We start from the raw sequence: 20087 nt of genomic DNA on the forward strand, positions 1-20087 counted from the left end.
TAGTCGTATTACATCAACATCCTTCACAAATTTTGATAGTTTTATCTAAGTACATATATATCGTCTATTTATGGATTCTTTCTCTCAAGAAAGCAAATTTTAATATATATAGAGTATATAATAAAGTTAATAATATACATTTTTTGTCCCCGCGTACTTTTATTATAACGATTTTCAGTTTAGTTTTTTGTTTAATTTTTAGCAGTTTTCTAGTGTTCTAGTAAAAAATTATTAGAATCCATTACAAATATAGTAATAAAGATGTAACGATCGTTTCGGGAGATTCTAAGGAGTATTGGAAAACGAGGCTCTATCGAACAGTCAAAAGATAATAAGAATAATGAGTATTTATTGGTTTAACTTAATTTTCACTCGATGATATGCATTACTCAGAACTCCCCGGAAGTTCCAAATGTTTTCGAATCTCTCTGGTTGAGTATTGTAGCAGGAATCGACTGCTTTGCACCAAATTTCAACCTAAAACACATTGTCCTGTTAAATAAATTCAATTTTTTAATAATGCAATAATAATTATTGAGGCGATCAATACAGGATGATTGAAAATTGGCGTCATGCCTTTTCCGCTGTTTACGGAGTACTTTAAAAAAAATATTCTTATCAAAAACTGAGATATTTGCAAAATCTAGATCATAAGGTCTGCAACTAATTTTTTCCAGATATTACGTCTCATTAACATTACGTAAGTATTTGTCTTTATCTATGGTAAGTAACTGTTGCTTCTTAAATATCAAAAGCTCAAGCAACCATAGATAAACACAGAGAGTGAGGTTGCCTGGACATTCAAAACCAGTCTTTTACTTCTGTCCAACCTTAAGAAAACACTTTGTCGATGGAAATACAGAAATCCTTAATTGTGTTAAACTTAATAAGTATTTACTTTCTTATATAAATTGTGCGTCTTTTTTCTTAACCAATGATACTATTATCTTCATGGGTTTCTAGAAACTAGAATTTTGCAATTTTTAAATTATATTTCAACACTATAAATCTCCACAAGTGCATTTTGGGGTCCAAATTTTATTAATTTTGGGCCAGATCTAGATTGCAGTTGAAAATATGAGTTGAGATTTTACTTCTAACAGAAGTCTGACACTTTTGAAGCAGCTTGAATATCATAATTTGGATTTGAAGCAAGCTCCTGATCATATGAATACTAAGTTGAACTTAATTACCTCTTTGAATTCCGGAGCAACAGGCAGTTTAGCCGACCAAAGAGTCCAAGCCCAGTGTTGGGGTGGCAAAGCTGTATCTTGAGCATCTAAGCTTGCTATGTGCCAAGTTTTTCCTTCGTCTAAGGTCAAGTCAACTCGAATTATTTGTTGGCCTCCACCTGACCAAGCGTATCCTTAAATAAAAAGAATAATCCAGTGTATTACTTCTTATTTTCAAAACTTATTAATATATTGTTGAGGCACAATTCAAAGCTATGTTTCATTGGCATCAAACTGTTTTAGTTGCTAACTTTCACTTATGTCACAAATACTTTATATCTTAGGTCACTATGCAATTCATATATCAGTACCTTTAAGATTGATGTATCCATTTTCCACTTTAACAACTTCTCCTTCTAATGGCTTACAGATTGCAGAGATAACAGGTAATTCTTGAATAGATGGAGCTTTGCTGAAATCGACATTATCGTAATCTATCGATGGCGAAAATCCTTTGTAATCGTTTTGTTGCCAATGAGAGGTACTTTCTTTTTCTGATACTACAATCTTTCCTAAAAAAAATTAAAATGACAAAAGAATGTGTATAATAAAGCAAAAAATAAATACGTTTCGCCCTTAGTCGCAAATCTTCTAAAATTTGATTTATTTTAAATTAAAAATGGAAGGTAAACGCAAAGTAGCATCTTTATTTTAACGTTTTTTGCTGTAAGATCTAAGAGGTGTCGCTTTGCTGATTCACCCTGTATGTTATACAAATTGTGTGATTCGAGTACATATTAAAAAAATATAACCGGAATACGACTGCTCCAAATACAAATAAAATGGAATAACAACTGACACAACATACAGCATCTCCTACATCTTACAAGAACACACAATCCCGCCTTCCTTTCGCAATAACTCTACTAGGATGCTTCGAAATAATAATAAGGCTGCAAATTAAATAAAATTTTTGTTTTCTTATATAACTTCAACCTATCATGCACATGCACCTACACGAAAAGGCAGAAATGGCGAAATTTTATTTCAGAAGACATAAAGAGTGCTATCATTAATAGGTCATAACTTACCAAGCCATTTCACATTTCTCGCTCCTGCTACGCCGGGTACAACAACCCTAATGGGGTACCCATGATCAGGTGGTATTGGAACTCCATTCATCTCGTAAGCTAAGATCACGTCGCCTCGCCTGTCCACCGCTTTCCAAATGGGAATTGAAGCTGCATACTGCGTGGCCGTTACATCTAAGTCTAGACCTTCAAACTGAAAACGATTCCTGTCGTTTACCGTACATTTTAAGGATTTTTTATGCATTTACATGAACGTGTTTCAATATCTCTTCATCTTCAGTAACCCCAACCTGTTTGAGTAAATCTCGTAGTCTAACGCCGCTCCAAGTTGCGTTGCCAATTGCGCATGGTCCCCAATCTAAACCTTTTACTGTTTTTACCTAAAATGTATCTTAATGATCAACTAGGTAAGTCGTTTGGAATGTTGGCAACTAAACTTTTTTCATTTCGGCTCTTCGATTACCAGCACACATCAATGTGGCAGTAATAGTGGCTTTTGGAAACTTTTTCAAATCGTCCAATGAAAAAACTGCCGTTCTATCAATTCCTTCCACTTCTAGCTCTAACTCATACGAGTGGGGGTCTATTTCCGGTACAGGTAGGTGATTTCTTACATAAAATAGTTCGCTAAAATCCATTGTTTCGTCAACGAATGGACTATTCACACTATTTGCAGAGTTGCAAGCCATACGCACTTTGGAGTTATAAAACTTTCACATAACAAGGCGGGAGATATTTCGGCGTTGAATGGTTTCATGTTGGCAGGTTTTAAAGCTGAATGACGAATCGGATCTTTTGCGTAAGGATCTCCCACATCAGCCACATTGACTATATCTGATTTTGATAAGTTGCCTAAAAATATTTAATTACAAGATAATAATAATAAGACACGCAATTAGTTAATAACCCTTATGGATAAATTAATTTAAAGAGATTGAAAATTGTTGGCAACGCTAACAGCAATTCCTAGCAAAGCTACTGAGAATGTGATGAACATATTGTTAATAAAATAAAATTACTTAAAATAATGCGTCTGATTTGAGAGATAACGCTCTGCTGTTCACTCATTAAAAATTAGTTTGCGTTAGTTGGATCTTGAACTGAATTGTGGAGCGCCATAAAGTACAATCTATACTAGAAATCAATATCTAGAAATGCTCAAATCTAACAAATTAATCCCACTCAAATATTTGAGTTGATTGTTTTATTTGTTAGATTTACCCGTAAATAGCTTGTATAAGTTTAACCGCATATTCTGCAAACAAATACAGAATCATAGGGGCGTGCGGTCCATGGAAGCAAGAAAAGCATTGCTTCCCCTAGAATTTCGAGTCAACCAACCGAAAGTTTCGAAAAATAGTCTTATTATTTGATTTTATTTATTGTGCAATAAACCGCAACATTCTAACTGAAAGCGTAGAGCATCCATGATAAATTAGGCAATGGGAATACCGCACAAATCTTTAGGGTAGTAAGCAGCAGACAGAAGTTAAATACAAGAAGGAAGAAATATTGTAACGCATGACGCCCTCTTCAAACTCAAGACCGTCAAGAAAAGCCGATATCCTAAGGTTCTATCTTGCTCAGACCATACAGCTTACACGTTGTAAACGTTGTACAAAATGAACGTGATACGGGTTGTAGATAGCAAGTACGTAGCATATTTCAATACCTATTCGTAGAGTTTCGAGGACTTCGAAGACATGGTCATTCACATGTATTCCATATAGTACCCAAAAAGGTTCCACACTACTGCCCGCAGCAATCATTATTTGCTCTCCTCCGGGATGTTGTTCGATGAAATCCGTGATATCATAAACCCCTTCCCGATATACAACCCATACTTGATTTTCCCTGAATGAATAAGTGAATCAATTATTTAAGGACCGTCTAAGTTAAGGACAAAACTTAGAACAAATTCCAAACTGTATCACTTTACATACTTGGTGCCATGTTTAGATACCTCCTTCATAGAATACGATGGTAAATCTGGTCGAAACTGTCCAGCAACTGTACGAATGTCGTTTTTTACGTGCGTCTTAGCTTCCTCGGCAACTGCAAATCTTTTCTTTCCAGTTACTGTAAAATACATCAATGGCGCAATGCTTTTGATTGTGGTAAATAAATCATAAAATTTTAAGAAAAAACTTACCGAAAAAGTAATATCCAACACTCGAAATTAAAGCGCTTACTAAGAGATGTGAACTATTAAAGGCATTTTTTTCATTTCCCTGCTCATTGTTCGAATTGGAGTAATTCAGTGTTCTGAAATATTTTATCCTACATTGTCTGTTTAACATCATACGAAAAGCTCTAGAAAATAAATAATGAGATTATCGCAGGACAATGAAATTGGGTAGAAATGGAATTTAGGTCATTTTAAGCGATAATCGGTAGCTATGTTTTTCATAAAAATTGCCCCAATCGTACGGTTTTAAATTTGCCAACATCACAGTTAATAAATCAGGTATTTTATCTTTGACGCTTTTCCGGAAATTGGCGTCTGAAAGTCGTTGAAAATTGCCACTCAAATTGATAAACTAATTAAAATTAAGTCTAAAAGAGTTAAATTAGGTGCTCAAATTGCCATCCATTGGTTTCTTGACAATACCTAAGCCGATGTATAAACTCATCTTATAAACATTATTGAGTATCTTTCTGTCAATATTCCAAATTTTCTGCCTAATTTTTGTTTTTAAGATCGATCTTTTGCGGTCGATTTACACAAACCTTGGATTTTAAATAATCCCATAAGAAGTAATCGAAGGGTGGGAGATCAGGCGACCTCGAAAGCTTGGCTTGACTTGGTGCCAATTTCCAGAAAACCGTTAAAGATAGGGTATTCTACATAAAAAATGATCAATTTTTGTAGAGAACTAAATAAAATTGCCAAAAGGGAAGTTTCTATTTTAAAAAGTTGATCTAGATGTCATATATACAGGGTGGCCATTTTCTGAATCTTTGTATGGGTAACTTCTACATTTTTAAAGATAGAGAATCCGTTAAATGGGCAATATTGGGCAGAGTTCGATTGCCTATTCATTACCGTTTTCAAAATGTAGGTACCCGAGTTGGTTACTGAAATATCCTGAAAAGGCAAGAAATCAACACTTTTTAATTATCATATAATTAGTAAACTGTTTAAATTAGAAAAAAAGTTAAAATTGTCTTTGGTAGAACTTTTTCGTTGAATTCAATAAACTAGCACTCGTCATAGTCAACTTGATTTACGAGATAAAAAATAAACTTATGTTTTTTTAAATGGTAATCATAGTTGGCTGTGGGCCTTTTAAAATCCTTATTTTTTCTGAATTTAACGATATAATGTTTTTCTCCATTTGTTGGCGTAAAACTTCAAAAGAAGATAAAAAATGTGTAGTAGGCTATGGAAACAAGAACTATATTATCACACAAAGCACAAAACAAAAATGAAATAATTAACAGACACAATCATGTTTACTGGGCTATTCATCATCTAATTGAAAATTGGCGAGATCCATGTTTTTTTTGTGAATGTCTGGTGAGGCTTTTTTAGTGATAAAATTATTGGTCCATTCTTTTATAATCACAACTCACACTTGAATGTGAAGATGCCAAAAATGCTTGGACGTAAACGGAAGTCAATTTGAACATTTAATTTAAACGATTCATTATTGTTTTGTGCTTTGTGTGATACTATAGTTCTTGTTTCCATAGCCTACTACACATTTTTTTTATCTTCTTTTGAAGTTTTACGGCAACGAAAGGACAAAAACATACAAACAATTATATCGTTAAATTCAGAAAAAAATAAGGATTTTAAAAGGCCCACAGCCAACTATGGTTACCATTTAAAAAACAATAAGTTTATTTTTATCTCGTAAATCAAGTTGACTATGATAACGAGTGCTAGTTTATTGGATTCAACGCAAAAAGTTGAACTAAGAGCAGTTTTAGCTTTTTTCTAAGTTAAGCAATTTACGTAATAAGTGATAACTAAAAAAGTGTTGATTTCTTGTCTTTTCAGGATATTTCAGGAACCAAGTCGGGTACCTAAATGTTGAAAACGGTAATGAATAGGCAATCGAATTCTGCCCAATTTTGCCTGTTTAACGAATTCTCTATCTTTAAAAATGTAGAAGTTACCCATACAAAGATTCAGAAAATGGCCACCCTGTATATGTCTGATGTGACTTATTTTTGCTATGGCTAATCACTTCTGTATAATCAAGTAAACTATAACTTTCAGTCAAAATTGATATTCAACGAAAACAATTTTATGTACGGCTAACTGAATTGTGTTGTGTCATTGTGTGGCTGCACATGTGTGAATTGAACAGTTTGTTGTGATAAGGTTGAAGAATGAGGAAAACATTCAAATTAACTTTGCTCACTTTTGCTAGTAATTACATTTAGGAAAATGTAATTTTACCGAAGCGCTGACAAAACAAATTGAACCGTTATCAATATAATTGTGGGTTTTTCGCCACAGGATTTTTTATATTTCATTGGATATTGTTTATAAAACATCGTTAAGTAAGGAAAGTATAATTACTTTATATATAAGCTCTTGAGCAACTGACATAACTCAACTGAATAAAAGAATTAATAATGAAAGCCCTTAGTACACTTTATCTACATATTGTCCCCACTGAAATCTTTCTGGCAGTCTAACTGAAGGAAAAAACTTCCAACATTCTCATTCACGCGAGTTGTAAGTTACCGGCTGCATATATATATGCAGCGGCGCTCTATTGCGGCGCTCATTGCTTGACCTCCGCGACGGTCCATAAATGTAACTGCCAATTAGGCAATTGACAGTAAAGATGTGTAGTCATAGTCTCAGAGTAAAGTCATACTTAAGTGTTAAATGCAATGTACTTAAAACCCGATAATCAACCTAGAACATAACAGTTTGTATTATGCCCACTAACAAAATAGGCCGCAGATATTTATTAAATATATACATATAGAAATATCTTACCTCATAGGTATCAACGCCATGGTTCTCTAGCTGTACCAGAAATAAATAGTATATTTGTAAATGTAAGGAATTCAATGGAAATTTAAATGTAACCGGATAAATTAATGAAGAAATATTGTTTTGACGAGTATTTGATTTGAGGTTATAACACCTCTCTATGAACACCTCCAAAGTTCAGAACGCGCCTTATCAAGGTCAGAAAATTACCCAAATTCGCCACCTTCCAACTGTTAAAAATCCCCGGTTTTAGGAAAAACACTGAGCCTTAATTTTTACTTTGAATCTTGCGATTATTACTCTATTGCGATGGAATTGCTAAACTTTAACCTCAAAATGATAAAGTTAAATCGATATGTTGCCGAGAAGCTACGCTAAATATACTGCCTAAACGATTTGAGATAGTACAAAACATATACCATACAAATAAATTGTCTTTACACGTAGATCAAACACGTTGGAGGCACACAAAACCGGAAAATAAAAAAATGCATATGTAAAAGTACAATGTTTTGATTAAAAAACCTGACCTACCCCAACAACGCCGGATGCTCGCGTCACACTAATGGTGCGAATTTAACCAGTGATTTGATATTAATAACATTTTATATATACGCAAAAAATACATTTTTTCATTAGTCGGAGGTAACCAAAGAGGGTCTGCTTTTTACATTACAATTATATGGCCTACGAATTCAGTCTCTATGATTTAATATAAAACATAGCTAATTCGTGTTGCTCGTTATATTATTTCTCTAATTTTTTATACGAAGCTAACTAATTTGCAAAGTTTTGGCATTTCAGGCCTCAGTAACACACGGATGGTATAAAATTACATGAACAAGATTTGTTTGCGCTTCTCGCAAATATTATTCTATATCGTCAGACGGCATACTAATGTCAAAATTCCTAAATTGTTCCTGTCACTCATGTCACAGAAAGTTCATTTCGTTCATTTCAACTTAAACTCTTTATTGTGATGGGTGAAAAATGGGAAGTTTTTGCTATTTCGAACTCGTTTTCCAGTTGATGCCCCTTACAATGTTCCGTAAAGTAGCCCCTACATTATGGGTGGCTGCATAGGAATTTCTCGAAGTCACAGTGGGGCTGTGGGAAATAGTAGTGGAACAGTTACAAGGCCTGCATCAGGTTAGTTCACCGCAATTCACAGTTCCAAAGCAAAAATGTATTGTTGTTATTGAAAGTGTGTGCCATGATCAAATACTTCGACTGATCACAGTTAGTTAATTGTTAGAACTGACCGAAAGCACAGGAAATGTTTTACAAATGCATTGGCTACAGATTGAAAGCTAAATGAAACTCCCAGATGCAGAAGTTGTATAACATGGATGGCATTCCTTCAAAACAGTATTGCATTTGTGCTATGTAATATCTATACTTGTTTAAGAAAAGTAAAGGTGGAAGTCCTACTTGTAATTGGTATACATATTCTGCGTTCTCTTTTATATATCGTTTAATATGTTCGATTCAATAGACAACTATAAAGTTCAAATCAGTTAAACATTTCCAGCCTACTAGAATCTACTGCATATTTAGACACAACAGTCGGCTGCGATTAAGGGTAAATTGCACTTACATACACATAGGTACTTACAAAACCTATTGATTAATTATCATTCAAATGATTAATTAACAAATTATGGAGCTGTAACTGTGGTAAAATGCTTGTTACTGACATTTCTAGCATTGCCTTCAAATAAGACTGAAAATCTTTTATTCTAACATGGGATTATTTGAATCATTCTCAATTTTGTGTAATTCAGTAATTTTATATGATCATTTAAGTGAAAAAGTGAAATAGAATGTTTTACTTTATAAAAGCGAAGTGGAGGTAAATTGCTTTAGTTATAAAAAAAATCTGGATTTTGGAGCACTAAAACAAATTGATTTTTTTAATTCTCATTTACCAGCAATTTTTATGAACTATGAATGAAACTGATCGAAATTTATTACCGACAAAATTAAGACGCCAAAACTTCAGCTCTCGCTTAAATTTAAATTTATACAGACTACTAATAGATACAGAGAAATGTAAAACCTGGAACATAAATTTCTGATTATTGTATTATTTCTGATTAATTCGGACTTGCATTGCTTTACAGAGATATTTTATTTATGTTAGTACCCTTAACAGTTTTGAAACGACTACTGATTCGAGTTGCACTTTTTGTGTTTCAACCTGAAAAACATCTTTGAAACATGAACAAAATGTGAAACTTAAGCCAATAAATAAAACTATTATTGGAGCCAATATGACGACAATTAATACTTTCTTTCAGGTAATCAGCACAATAAAACGTATCGCTTAGCGCACGAGATTATCAGATGGAAATCGGATGTGCCTCTTACAGAAGGGCAACTCCGATCAAAAAGAGATGAATTTTGGGACACCGCCCCCGCTTTTGAGGGTCGAAAAGAAATTTGGGACGCTCTAAGGCAAGGCTTAGCAATTAAACTAAACTGGATGTATAAGCTAATAAATAAATATTTATAATCTACAGAGCTGCAGCAGTTGCAGCAGAACAACGGGATTACGAAATGGCACAAGCAATTCTTGATGGGGCTGGTGTCTTTGTACCGAATGGATACATTACAGACTGTTATGATCAATTAGGGCACAGGTTAGAGGCACAGTGTAGTTAAAAGTAAATTTGTAATTATATATTTTTGGTTTAGGTATCAGGTGCCGATTTACTGCCTTTCCTACCCTATTAACATAGTGAAAGAGGATGGTCGTGATTCTCCAGCGATTGAGTCCGAACCTGTCGAGGATGGCACTGAAACTGTTTTAAAATTGCGGCTTAGTCACAATTGTAGTGATATAAAGCTGTCCGTGTACTCTAGGGATAGCATCGGTGCTTGTAAGAAGAAATTGCAGGTGAGTGCCTTAATAGACATTCTATCTTGTTCTATATAGTTTGAGACTCATTAATCGGATTATTCATAGTTTTTTGGAGCGATAACATTTCTTATCCACTGGCCCTTTTTTTAACTGAAATACCTATTTCGTTTTAAATATTTTAGTTTCCGGTAACGCCTTAAAAGTTAAAGGCCGGGTTACGAAGAAAGGGTTGTATGGCCCCAGAAAAATTGAACCAAACGTAATTAATTCAGGTTCAGATTAAGGTTCAAATTAGCGCCTACTTTTGACCAACTAGTGTTGCCTAACAGTATATTGCATAATTACTTTACTCGTCAATTAGTAGATAATTGGATACTGAAGTCAACCCATTACATTGTTAAGTTGTTTATTCCAAATTGCAGTCAAAAGCGTCGTACAAATCATATTCGAGTCGAGTCGAAACATTTTCAGAACTTTTTGAAATATCTAAAATTGTGTCTAGTTTTAAGCAGCAATTTTACACTTAATCTTCACATTTCCATCAGTTAATACCTATTACTTAGTATGAAATATTTGAAACTTAATTGGGATTCATACTGCATTATCTAATATTTGCTTCCAGGCAGTTAAGTGAAAATGTCACCGATATAAAAGAAATATCTATAAATACACCTTTCTATATAATATTCAATTTCATATCCCGTAATTAACTGATAAGAACAAGCGATAGCGCGGTATCCAGGGACGTTGAAAAATAAGTATTCTATTATTGCTTAATAATTTGTTATTTGTTATCAATGAGAAATAATATTAAAACACACATATTAAGTAACACTTTTGAATTTTTTTACAAAGTACGAATTTCAATATCAAATTGCTTATTAAGATGTGGTACACGTAAACGATCCCTAACTCCTGCATAAAATTTAGATGTTTTAAGAACATTATTTTAGCTTGAGAAGCATTTGTGGTTTCTATTTTTTGAATATATTTACAATCAACGGACTAGTTTTTAATAATTATTGACCTGGTTATTCTTGAATTAATTTTTGTCTATGAAATATTATATTTGAATATGCACTCATATAATGTTCGAATGTATTTCAAGCAATGATAATAACAAATAATGCCAGACAATAAAATGTTGAATCAAACTAAATGAATGCGTTGTTCAAAGGTGAGTGGACATGAGTGCTTTGAATTATTGATTTATATGTGTCGTGTTTGGCCACCAAACAGGTAGTTTATATGCCATCGACTGCCTTTTTAATAATTGATGATAAACGCAAACAATTTATTGATACCTTTTTCATGTTATGGGCTGGAAATTTCGTTGCAAAACGTGGCAGGAAAATTAGATATTTATCGTTTGGGTCGAGTTATAGAAATTCAAATATGGAGTTACCTACTTTGATGAACCACAATTTTGGAAAACCTAAACTGAGAGAAAAAAAAACAATTAGAATGAAAGCTTTAACAGTTTTACTTATTAAACCCATCAGACTTATATTATGATAACTAATTTTTAAATCGAAATGAACATTTACTTATTGAAACAATGACTGGTTGTTGTTGTGACCAAAATATTCTAATTTTATGTAAACACGATGTCTCAATCGTTCGTTTAGACCGTTCAGCGGTTTTATAGTTTTAGACCATCGAATGGTCATTTATTACGACAAAGTCTTCGAAATGAAAAATGTTTTTAATCAATTTTCAACAATGTATTTTCAGAGTCAAGAAGGTATAGAATCGTCCCGACAGCGGTGGTTTTACGGTGGAAAACTTCTAGGAGATAAATTGCATGTAGAGGAGGCCAAGATTCCCCCTGGTTATATCGTACAAGTGATAGTTAACTTGGAGAATCTAAGCAACTCACCTACACCCAGTAAGAAGCCCTTATGATCGACTGAGCCAGTGTACATACGGTAAGTGTACATTTCTTTCCGACACTGTGGGTACAGTTTTCTTTTTTATTTGCAGCTAGTTTTAAATTATTTCAAAAAACAATACATACAAAAGGGACTGACCAATAAATTGGAGGTTGTGATGAATAGCTGCAGAGTCCCAAAATACTAAGGACCATATCAAACCGCTAGATAATAATAGATGCTAAATGAGAGATTGCTATATTAAAGTATTTATAATGAATATATAGTTTGGTTAACACTTGATATTATGTGTTCAAAGTGGTTGTTACTTATTTCAACTCAGCAAGATTTGGACGTAACCAAATTAAATTTTTAAATCAGTTGGCCTTCTTTAGGGTCACTTAATTGATCTTAGAAAGAAAACAAATTGAGACTTGTTTTTTTTGCGGGTTTAATTTCCAGGCTAATATAAATTTAACATATATAATCGGAAAGAGTCACTGCAAACACTTATCATACTACATTTTGCATTACAATTGCACTAAGATACGGTGTCGCTTAGATTGAGATGAATTGTTTGGTTAATCTGCTAATTGTTTACATTATATGATAAATGAAATCTAGCTGTTTATCTAAAACGATAAAATCTTCAATCGGAATCCAATGGTATATTTTGAACAATATGTCTGGCTTTTGGCTATGTCACAAGCACCTAGACTTAGACAAAACGTTCCTTTTGTACAGCCCAAAAACCTGTACGTGTAAGCAATCAGTCAATAAAAGATTCTATCATCGCAGTGGGCAGTAAAACAGGTGTTAATTACTACAAAAAAGTGTGTACAAAGAACTATGAGTGTAGGTACTGCCTTTCTCATCAAGATCAATTAAGTATCGAATAAACTCTCCTCTCTTTCAAATTATCCTAACAAAATGTAATCATTATCCCCAAAAGTTGCAATACTACCTAATATAAATGATATAAATTGTTAAGAATTTACCTACCTCAATATTAAAATTGGTTAGGTCACCCCTCAAACTTTGTGTGCGCAATATTCGGTCGTAATGTATATTTATAAGCTGCGTGTGCCGAGTTTCCAATTATTTTCTTTATTGATAGATCACTAATACATTTCAATTAAGAGTATACTTTTCATCGTTTATTTGAATCGAGATTTTGTGATGCTTTAATAAGGTATTAAAACCTCACATAGAACTCGTCAGTACAAGGTTTATTTTTGGTAAAGGCACCCCTTGATGTCCATTTATGCACCATCTATGTGGTTTAACTGAAGCTGACAATATTTTTTCACGTTTTTTTCAAAAATGTATTTATGTATGTGTATGGCGAAGACTGATGTTTGTATAATAAAAAAGTGTAAGTGTAAATAACTGCTTTTAGTATTCGGATGAATAGGTGGGAAAAAATTAATCCTTAGCAAAATTCTATAGAAGTTCATGTAGAGATTTCTATAATGCTTATGCTTCGATCCACAAAGTGTTGATATAATTAGTTAATCCTTGTTTTTTTAAATTATTTTCTACTTTTTTGTTTAAATCTGCTGAAATTGAATGGACGAGTGTTTCTTGTGAGTTAAAATAAAAGTTATTGTGTAGTAAATAAAAGGGAATTATTTAAAATTAATTTTCACATATAGGCCGTTTTACAGTGACGGGTCATGAGCGCTCATGCGTCGCAACACTTCTAATAATAATCTAATCCTTCCCGGAACTTTTTTTAAATACTCATTTGAATGTAGTATTACTCAAGAAAATAGGTTTTGTTGCTAAAGCACACATAAAAGTTTATCTGCTTTCGCAATCAATTGTGTGAGTATATCAATGCTGTTTTAGGGCAATAAGGAAGTTAACTGTAATGAGCGTCTCTGTACCTTGATTACGTTTAATAGTAGCAATTTTATTCCTTATAAATATTTTCAAAAATACGGAGTACCTAAAAAGATTTTTTACAGTCATTGCTGTAAACGTTATTTATATTGGCTTGACTGTCCAATATTAACCCAGACATTTTTAAATGTCCTAACGTAGTTAAAAGCTTGCTCCCAATCCAAGTCGTTCCGTACCAACGCAAAACGCTTAGACTCGCTTAAAGGAAGTGCTCCAAACACAATATTTTGCTGTGAAAAATACACGTTTAGTTCTTTGTGCTTTGAAGCTGTTCTTACTGCTTCTATGCTATACGAAAGTACTGTGAGAATTCCAGCTGGCAATTTTTTAGACAACTCTGAGTAAAAGTCTTGAGTTTCCGATGTCTCATTAAGCACAATAGTGGCGTTGCCTAAACAAATTCAAATTAACATTTTATAATTATTGAATCACGGTCACAATGTCTTACCTTCATATAAGCTTGCTAGCAGTAACTTTATATTATGGGAGTCAATTGGGTTTCGCATTTCAATCACTATGGTTCCTTTAGGAGATTTTAATGTGGTCACACCATATCCGCCTACAGTTGCATTTCCAGGTTCATGTGATTCAGTTAATACTACGTCCAAATTGGCTTTGAAACTGGCGAGCCACTTTTCGGGTACTTTTTTACTAAAATGTGTTGACTTGAAAAAAGGAAAATTATCCGACATCTGATGTTACATCAATTTCTTTTTGTTCGTCTCAAGATAATCGGCCAGGACCAGAAACTGTTTAACCTTATCCAAATTGGAGTATTTGCTCCATGCAGCACTAGCATTTTTACCACTAGATATTGCATTTTTTATGGAATCGACAGTTTTAAACGAGTTTGGCAATTCTACTGGTACAGATGAATCAGCCACATTTAGTGAATTATATTCGTTTTGACCTGAAAGACAAATTGTTGTGAACCAAAATTACTTTAAAAATAATAATGATTTACCTTGTCTTCCTCCAAAGTATCCTACGCCACTATCTTTAATCGGGGTTAGTGGCACATCGGGAGAGAAAAGACCATGCCCATTAATCCAGACATTGCTCACCTTTAAAATACATTTAATAAGTAAATAAGAAAATAAACCCTTATTTAACTTTGAAGAATGAAAGTTAAGTAAAGGTTTATTTTCTTGATGTAGCACTTAAAATGTCTGATGGCTTGTCCACTATACAATCAGTTTTTCAATAGTTGTAAAAAATTAGTAAGAATAATAAAAAAATGCTATCAATTAAATTAATATTCGGAAATGTAGAATTTATTTAAACATCTCTTTAAAATTATGTTTTGCTATAAAATGTTCTTTTATAGTCCGACAGCATCTTTGCGAATTGATTAACTAGCAGTTAAATTAATTTACAAAATAAAAATAATAAGTTATAACAGCAGACATAATATAAGATCGGCAATATATTAAGAAATATTGTAAATTAACGGTACATTTCTCCCTGAACCAATCAATAATAAAGTGTCCTTGCTGATTCTTGGTTTATTCCATGTTTATTATAATTACATATTATAATTTATCATTAATATTTTCGTTAGAATAACTTGCATGCATTTTGTCAGTTTTTTCGTCTTGCTGCTTGAATTTTATAATAAGATTATTATACATTTACGTATTGAAAACTTTTTATATTCTTCGAGAAATGTGAGTCAGAAAAATCAAACTATAGCAAAAAAGTCACTATCAGTTACGTTTATTTTTTATTACCAAAAAGCCATTTTAATAGTAAATATATAATAAATGATAAAAAAAACTGCACGCAAATTGCGTCGCGGTGCAATTACAACAACGTAAGGCAGGTTTGCGCTTAGAAATCGAGATCGAACAATGATGCGACAGAATAAGATTCACTAATTATAAATGAAGATTTTTAGTGTCAAATAAGTTATTTTTTCGTTGCTTAACCGGACAATTAATTTTTCCTATTCCCAAAATTATTTGTCCACTTAAGCCGCAAAAAAATTTCCTCCATAAATGATATTTTTATTTATATTTAATTTTAAACTTTACTTTAATCGACAGAAACCTGTTACAAAAGTCATGTCTTGAGCGCACGCAAGCTATATTTGAAACAAAAAAAAATACCTTGAGTTTCCTGGCGACTTCATTAACTAATCCAACATTTTCAGACCAAACTGAAATACCCATGCCTTGTCTACTGTTATTAGCTAAATTAACTGCTTCATCTACTGATCTAAAGGGCAGTAGCGTCAAGGTGCTGTTTTTTTCCGACGGAGTTAAAACGTGGTTTGTGCTTATTCTAGAACCTTGACACAAGATTGTTCAATCGGAATACAATATAAAAATTAACTCACCTATTATAAGAGTCAATGCACAAAAATTATTGGGAGAAGTATTTTCTGGTCGAAACACTTCAATTCCCATTTCAGTGGCTTTCAATGCAGCCACGGCAGTGGGATTATTAGGATATGAAAAATCCGCGAGCTTATCATCTCCGTCACCAATTCGAAAAGATTTCAGTCTATTTTTCATCTTTTCGGTAAATACTTTAAATACGTTTTCCTGTATTATAACCGAATCTATCGACCATGGAAGCTACAATATCATGTTTTCTTTATTAAATTTTATCTATTAGTTGTTAGTCACATTTACCATTCCTCGATAATCCCACGTTGCTTTTATGGCATTCTCAACTGCAGAATCTAAATCCGCATTATCAAATACAAGCATGGACGTTTTCTGCCCTGAAACTATTTGATACATTAAAAGAGTTGAAACAAACGTTGGTATAAAACAAGCTACTAAATCAAGCTGGTGACAGAATTTTTAAGACTGACCCACACGAAGTTCAAAAAACAGGTAAAACTCGTGAAACCGCCCCATTGTGGCGAGTGCGTCCCAGCTAAAAATATGCTTTTTAATATATTATTTAGTTATCATTTTTAATAAGTTTTCAAGCGAAAAGAAGCTCGAGTTATGAAATTGTCGTAGCGCACTGGGTATCAAGCAGGGGCGCATTTCCATTCGAAGATAGCGTAGTTTAAAACGCCTTCTAAATTGCCGAAAATGCCAACATACCGATGTAGAACAGTTTCTTCGTGTTTTAAACACAAGGAGGATGAAAAAACAGTTTTTTGTTTGAGTTTTGTTTGATAATTGCAGCTTTTTACTTGCAACAGCCCGTATTGAAAGTTGGTATTGATGAGTCGAGTTGCGCTTTTGAGTTGTTGCTGCTCTGGGCGCTAATGAATTATAGCGCATCGCGCTTCACTGCGCCGCACTTGGAATCACGCTTAGCATTTAACTTAGGGGCAGATTAAAGCGTTACGAGTCCCGGAACTGGAATTTTAACACCTGAAAAAAAAGGTTGCCACATTTTTTATGAGTAATGTTTTCCAAGTAGGTGACTGCCCGGGGAGTTATTGGGTTGGCGATCCAACCGTTCCCGTATTACTACACAAGCGCCACGGGCTTGCCTTCTCAAAAAACAACAAAAAAAAATTATCGTAATTTCGTTATAATCTGTAGTAAACTTAATCCAATTAGTTTCATGTCTGAAGTTAAGGAAGGCGGTCGGTGCCAACGGAATCGGGTCCTGACCAACTTCATACCGAGTTTCTTTACTTTTGTTAATTTTTGCATTAGTTTACTTTAGTAGAAGTTTTTCGGGGTTGGCCTGATTTTTTGCACTTCAAAGTTATAATTTTTTGATAAAAACTAACTAATAAAGTTCTTACAAATTAAAATTTTCTTGTGCGAGCTGTTGATTCCCCGATATTTCTCCTCCATCACATCAACAAACAAGGCGACTACCGATACCTCTTTTTGGCTCAAATAATGCTGCAATTCTCCATCGTTTGATGGTATTAACAGAAGAGCTTCTTTAGGTATTCTAAAGATAATGTAAAACAAATAGAATTATTTAGATACTTTAATTAGAGGTAAATGTTTTCTTATTGCTTACCCAGCCTTTACTGCAAGCTGTGCGATGAACGCCACAATAGCTGCAAACTTGGTAGCAACGTGCAAAACTACTGTGTGTCCGGAACACAAAGCAGGCACGAGGAATAAACTTAATATCCATAGTGGATGGTCGTCTTCAAAAACTCCTACCACAACATCTAAGAAATCGAAATATATTTCATTGAAAATCAAACAAAATTACACAGCTTTACAACAATTAGATTATGCAGAGTGATTCAATAACAGGAACCATTCCTCCTCAATCGTATCAAATTAAAAACTTATAAAAAAGGCTGATACAAAAATATTTATTGGCAAAGTATTTGTTAATATTTCATCAATATTGAAAATGTTTATAACTTCCACAAATGCCAATATTGTTTTATAATAATAAAAAATCATTAGTCTGTCCAAATTAATGTTTGATTTGCAGTAATTTGCGTATAGTAGACAATAAAGTGGAAATCAAAATTGTTGCATACTTTTGGTCTTTAACATAAGTGTTTGGAAAAAACCATCTTTAACTTTTTTAGTCGTATGGTGGCCCACTCTCCCCTATAAAAGGGCAAATTATTAGATATTATTTATCAAAAATATTTTGCAACATTTCAATTAGAATGATAAATACATTTATTTTTCAATAGAAAAATCGCAATTTGTGATCAAATGGAGGCAGGTATGGAAAAAGCGTAACAGATAACTTTTATTAACGCAAATTATGAATCAACACCGTAATAAACTGTTTTAAAAAAAGACAAATTTATTCAGAGCAACTGATACAAAGATCTGAGCACGACAAAGGTCTCGAACAGAATCCTAAAGCTAAGTCATACAACTGCAAAGGTAAACAATAAAAGCACAATCAGCAAATACATAAGTACTCAGGTTGCAACTGACTAAGCTAAGATATACAAGAGGTGTACAAAAGTAGTGCATATAACTCGTACGAGATCTCTTTTAAAAAGAACTGTGTGAAAAAACGTAAAATAAACTGTTAAAATATTTTTTTACAGGGCCAATATCGCTTTTCTTTATAAATGATGTGACTCGTAAGACTGACTTGTAAGCTTCAACACCCTGTAGATCAGAAAGGAAGCATTTTTGCTTGGAATCACATGTTCATATTAAACTTTTCTCTTAAAATCAGCTCAGCTCACTCAATCAGGAAACACCCTGTATATATAAATTTGAAGGAGAACAATCACCCACATTCTATAATATTTCTAAACTGCCGATTGTTAGGCTTTCGGCAACGTTAAATCTTAAAAAATGTAAATAAAACTTAAATTTAAATAGGACGCTTTACATTTTTATTCATCGATGAATGATCATTTATAATTATGTATGTTTTCTTTACTATTTGTATGAATTTAGTATTTTTACTATTTTAATGTTGTAGTTATTTCTTTAATTTAATAACATTTTACTATTTACTTCTCAGTGTAATAGTTTATTATGTTAATCGTATGAAACAGTTTTCTTTAAAAAATTATTTGAAGCCGACAAAATGTGACATTTTAAATTTTTTGTCATCAGCGTACATCGTTTATAGACGTCATTTTACTATGATACAGCGCCGTGATAATCACGTTAACATGACGTGACGAATATCGATCCTACCAAGTTTTCTTCACGTGATTATTGTGTTGGTGGTGACTGCGGTGTTCTGGGGCTATAATTAAAACCCAAATAGTTGTATTGTGTAGTCGCGTGCTATATTTATGGATCACTCTATACATATAATGACCGAATTCGTCTTTAAAAGTATGATTTTATTTCTATTTTAATTAGCAATTAGTTTTATTAGCCGGCATTTAAATATTTCTATTTAAATTTAGCACCCAACCACTTTCGTATCTACATGCTTTTCGCAGCCATATATTCGCAACTCATAATCTGATAATGAAAGTTGCGAAAGAAGACTATAGATCGTAACCGCAAAGATTTTCAAATGGTTTTCATAACAATAATAAATTCTAATTGAAATTTGAGTGAGAGTTGAGAGTGTTAGTTTAACACAGTGCATTTATCGGCTTCAGTGTTGTTTAGCTTAGAGGTTTGTATAATTACAACTAAATTATTGGGTTATGCGAAACGTCAAAAAACAACTCACTCAGATTAGTTCGTAGCCAACTCAAACATACCTTTTGCGTTGATATCCAGCAGACTTGCATAATAATAAACATACTGTGTTAGAACTTGAACCGCTTGTCTGGTGTCTTTAGCTAGTATGCCTCTGCACACTATTTCTATTTGGCAAATGAGTTCAACGTTTTTT

At 33.1% G+C, this 20087-nt stretch overlaps 3 protein-coding genes across 4 annotated transcripts in view; 2 read left to right on the forward strand and 1 right to left on the reverse strand.

Moving 5' to 3' along the window:
* Nucleotides 1–329: 329 nt before the first annotated feature.
* Nucleotides 330–20087, reverse strand: LOC109542825 (the record flags this gene model as incomplete). The annotated part of the gene is given in 22 exon segments (XM_048668288.1): nucleotides 330–477; nucleotides 1194–1366; nucleotides 1544–1744; nucleotides 2264–2456; nucleotides 2512–2643; nucleotides 2701–2890; nucleotides 2959–3115; nucleotides 3936–4117; nucleotides 4207–4342; nucleotides 4416–4576; nucleotides 7102–7142; nucleotides 7227–7256; nucleotides 13946–14253; nucleotides 14311–14513; nucleotides 14565–14772; nucleotides 14827–14926; nucleotides 15971–16152; nucleotides 16201–16441; nucleotides 16499–16596; nucleotides 17584–17738; nucleotides 17811–17967; nucleotides 19954–20087. Coding segments are annotated over 22 exon segments (3511 nt in total), but the record flags the coding sequence as incomplete, so codon positions are not given.
* On the forward strand, nucleotides 8132–12260 carry LOC109542824 (ubiquitin domain-containing protein 1). The gene is made up of 6 exons (XM_019912232.2): nucleotides 8132–8372; nucleotides 9524–9680; nucleotides 9746–9865; nucleotides 9921–10122; nucleotides 11821–12014; nucleotides 12070–12260. The coding sequence occupies exons 1-5, from the start codon at nucleotides 8291–8293 to the stop codon at nucleotides 11989–11991; spliced, it is 732 nt and encodes a 243-aa protein (XP_019767791.1). The 5' UTR covers nucleotides 8132–8290; the 3' UTR covers nucleotides 11992–12014; nucleotides 12070–12260.
* LOC109542821 (cytochrome c oxidase assembly protein COX15 homolog) overlaps nucleotides 19486–20087 on the forward strand; it is a 5479-nt gene continuing 4877 nt past the window's right edge. Inside the window, exon 1 of one of the 2 annotated variants that reach the window (XM_048668611.1) lies at nucleotides 19486–19573. The gene's annotated coding sequence lies outside the window, so the exon portion shown is untranslated. Of the gene's footprint in view, nucleotides 19574–19645; nucleotides 19866–20087 lie in introns of those variants that run through there. The other variant, XM_019912228.2, reaches the window with a different exon arrangement.

This window comes from Dendroctonus ponderosae, unplaced genomic scaffold, assembly GCF_020466585.1.
Source record: "Dendroctonus ponderosae isolate FM_Combo_2020 unplaced genomic scaffold, Dpon_F_20191213v2 Dpon_F_20191213_7, whole genome shotgun sequence".
Taxonomy (NCBI): Eukaryota; Metazoa; Arthropoda; class Insecta; order Coleoptera; family Curculionidae; genus Dendroctonus; species Dendroctonus ponderosae.

What these genes read in the sequence shown, in the direction of transcription:
- LOC109542824 (XM_019912232.2), top strand. Translation starts at nt 8,291, where the DNA reads ATGGGTGGCTGCATAGGAATTTCTCGAAGTCACAGTGGGGCTGTGGGA. An exon ending in AGTTACAAGGCCTGCATCAG is followed by an intron (nt 8,373 to 9,523) that starts GTTAGTTCACCG and finishes ACTTTCTTTCAG; the next exon opens with GTAATCAGCACAATAAAACG. An exon ending in TATGATCAATTAGGGCACAG is followed by an intron (nt 9,866 to 9,920) that starts GTTAGAGGCACA and finishes TTTTTGGTTTAG; the next exon opens with GTATCAGGTGCCGATTTACT.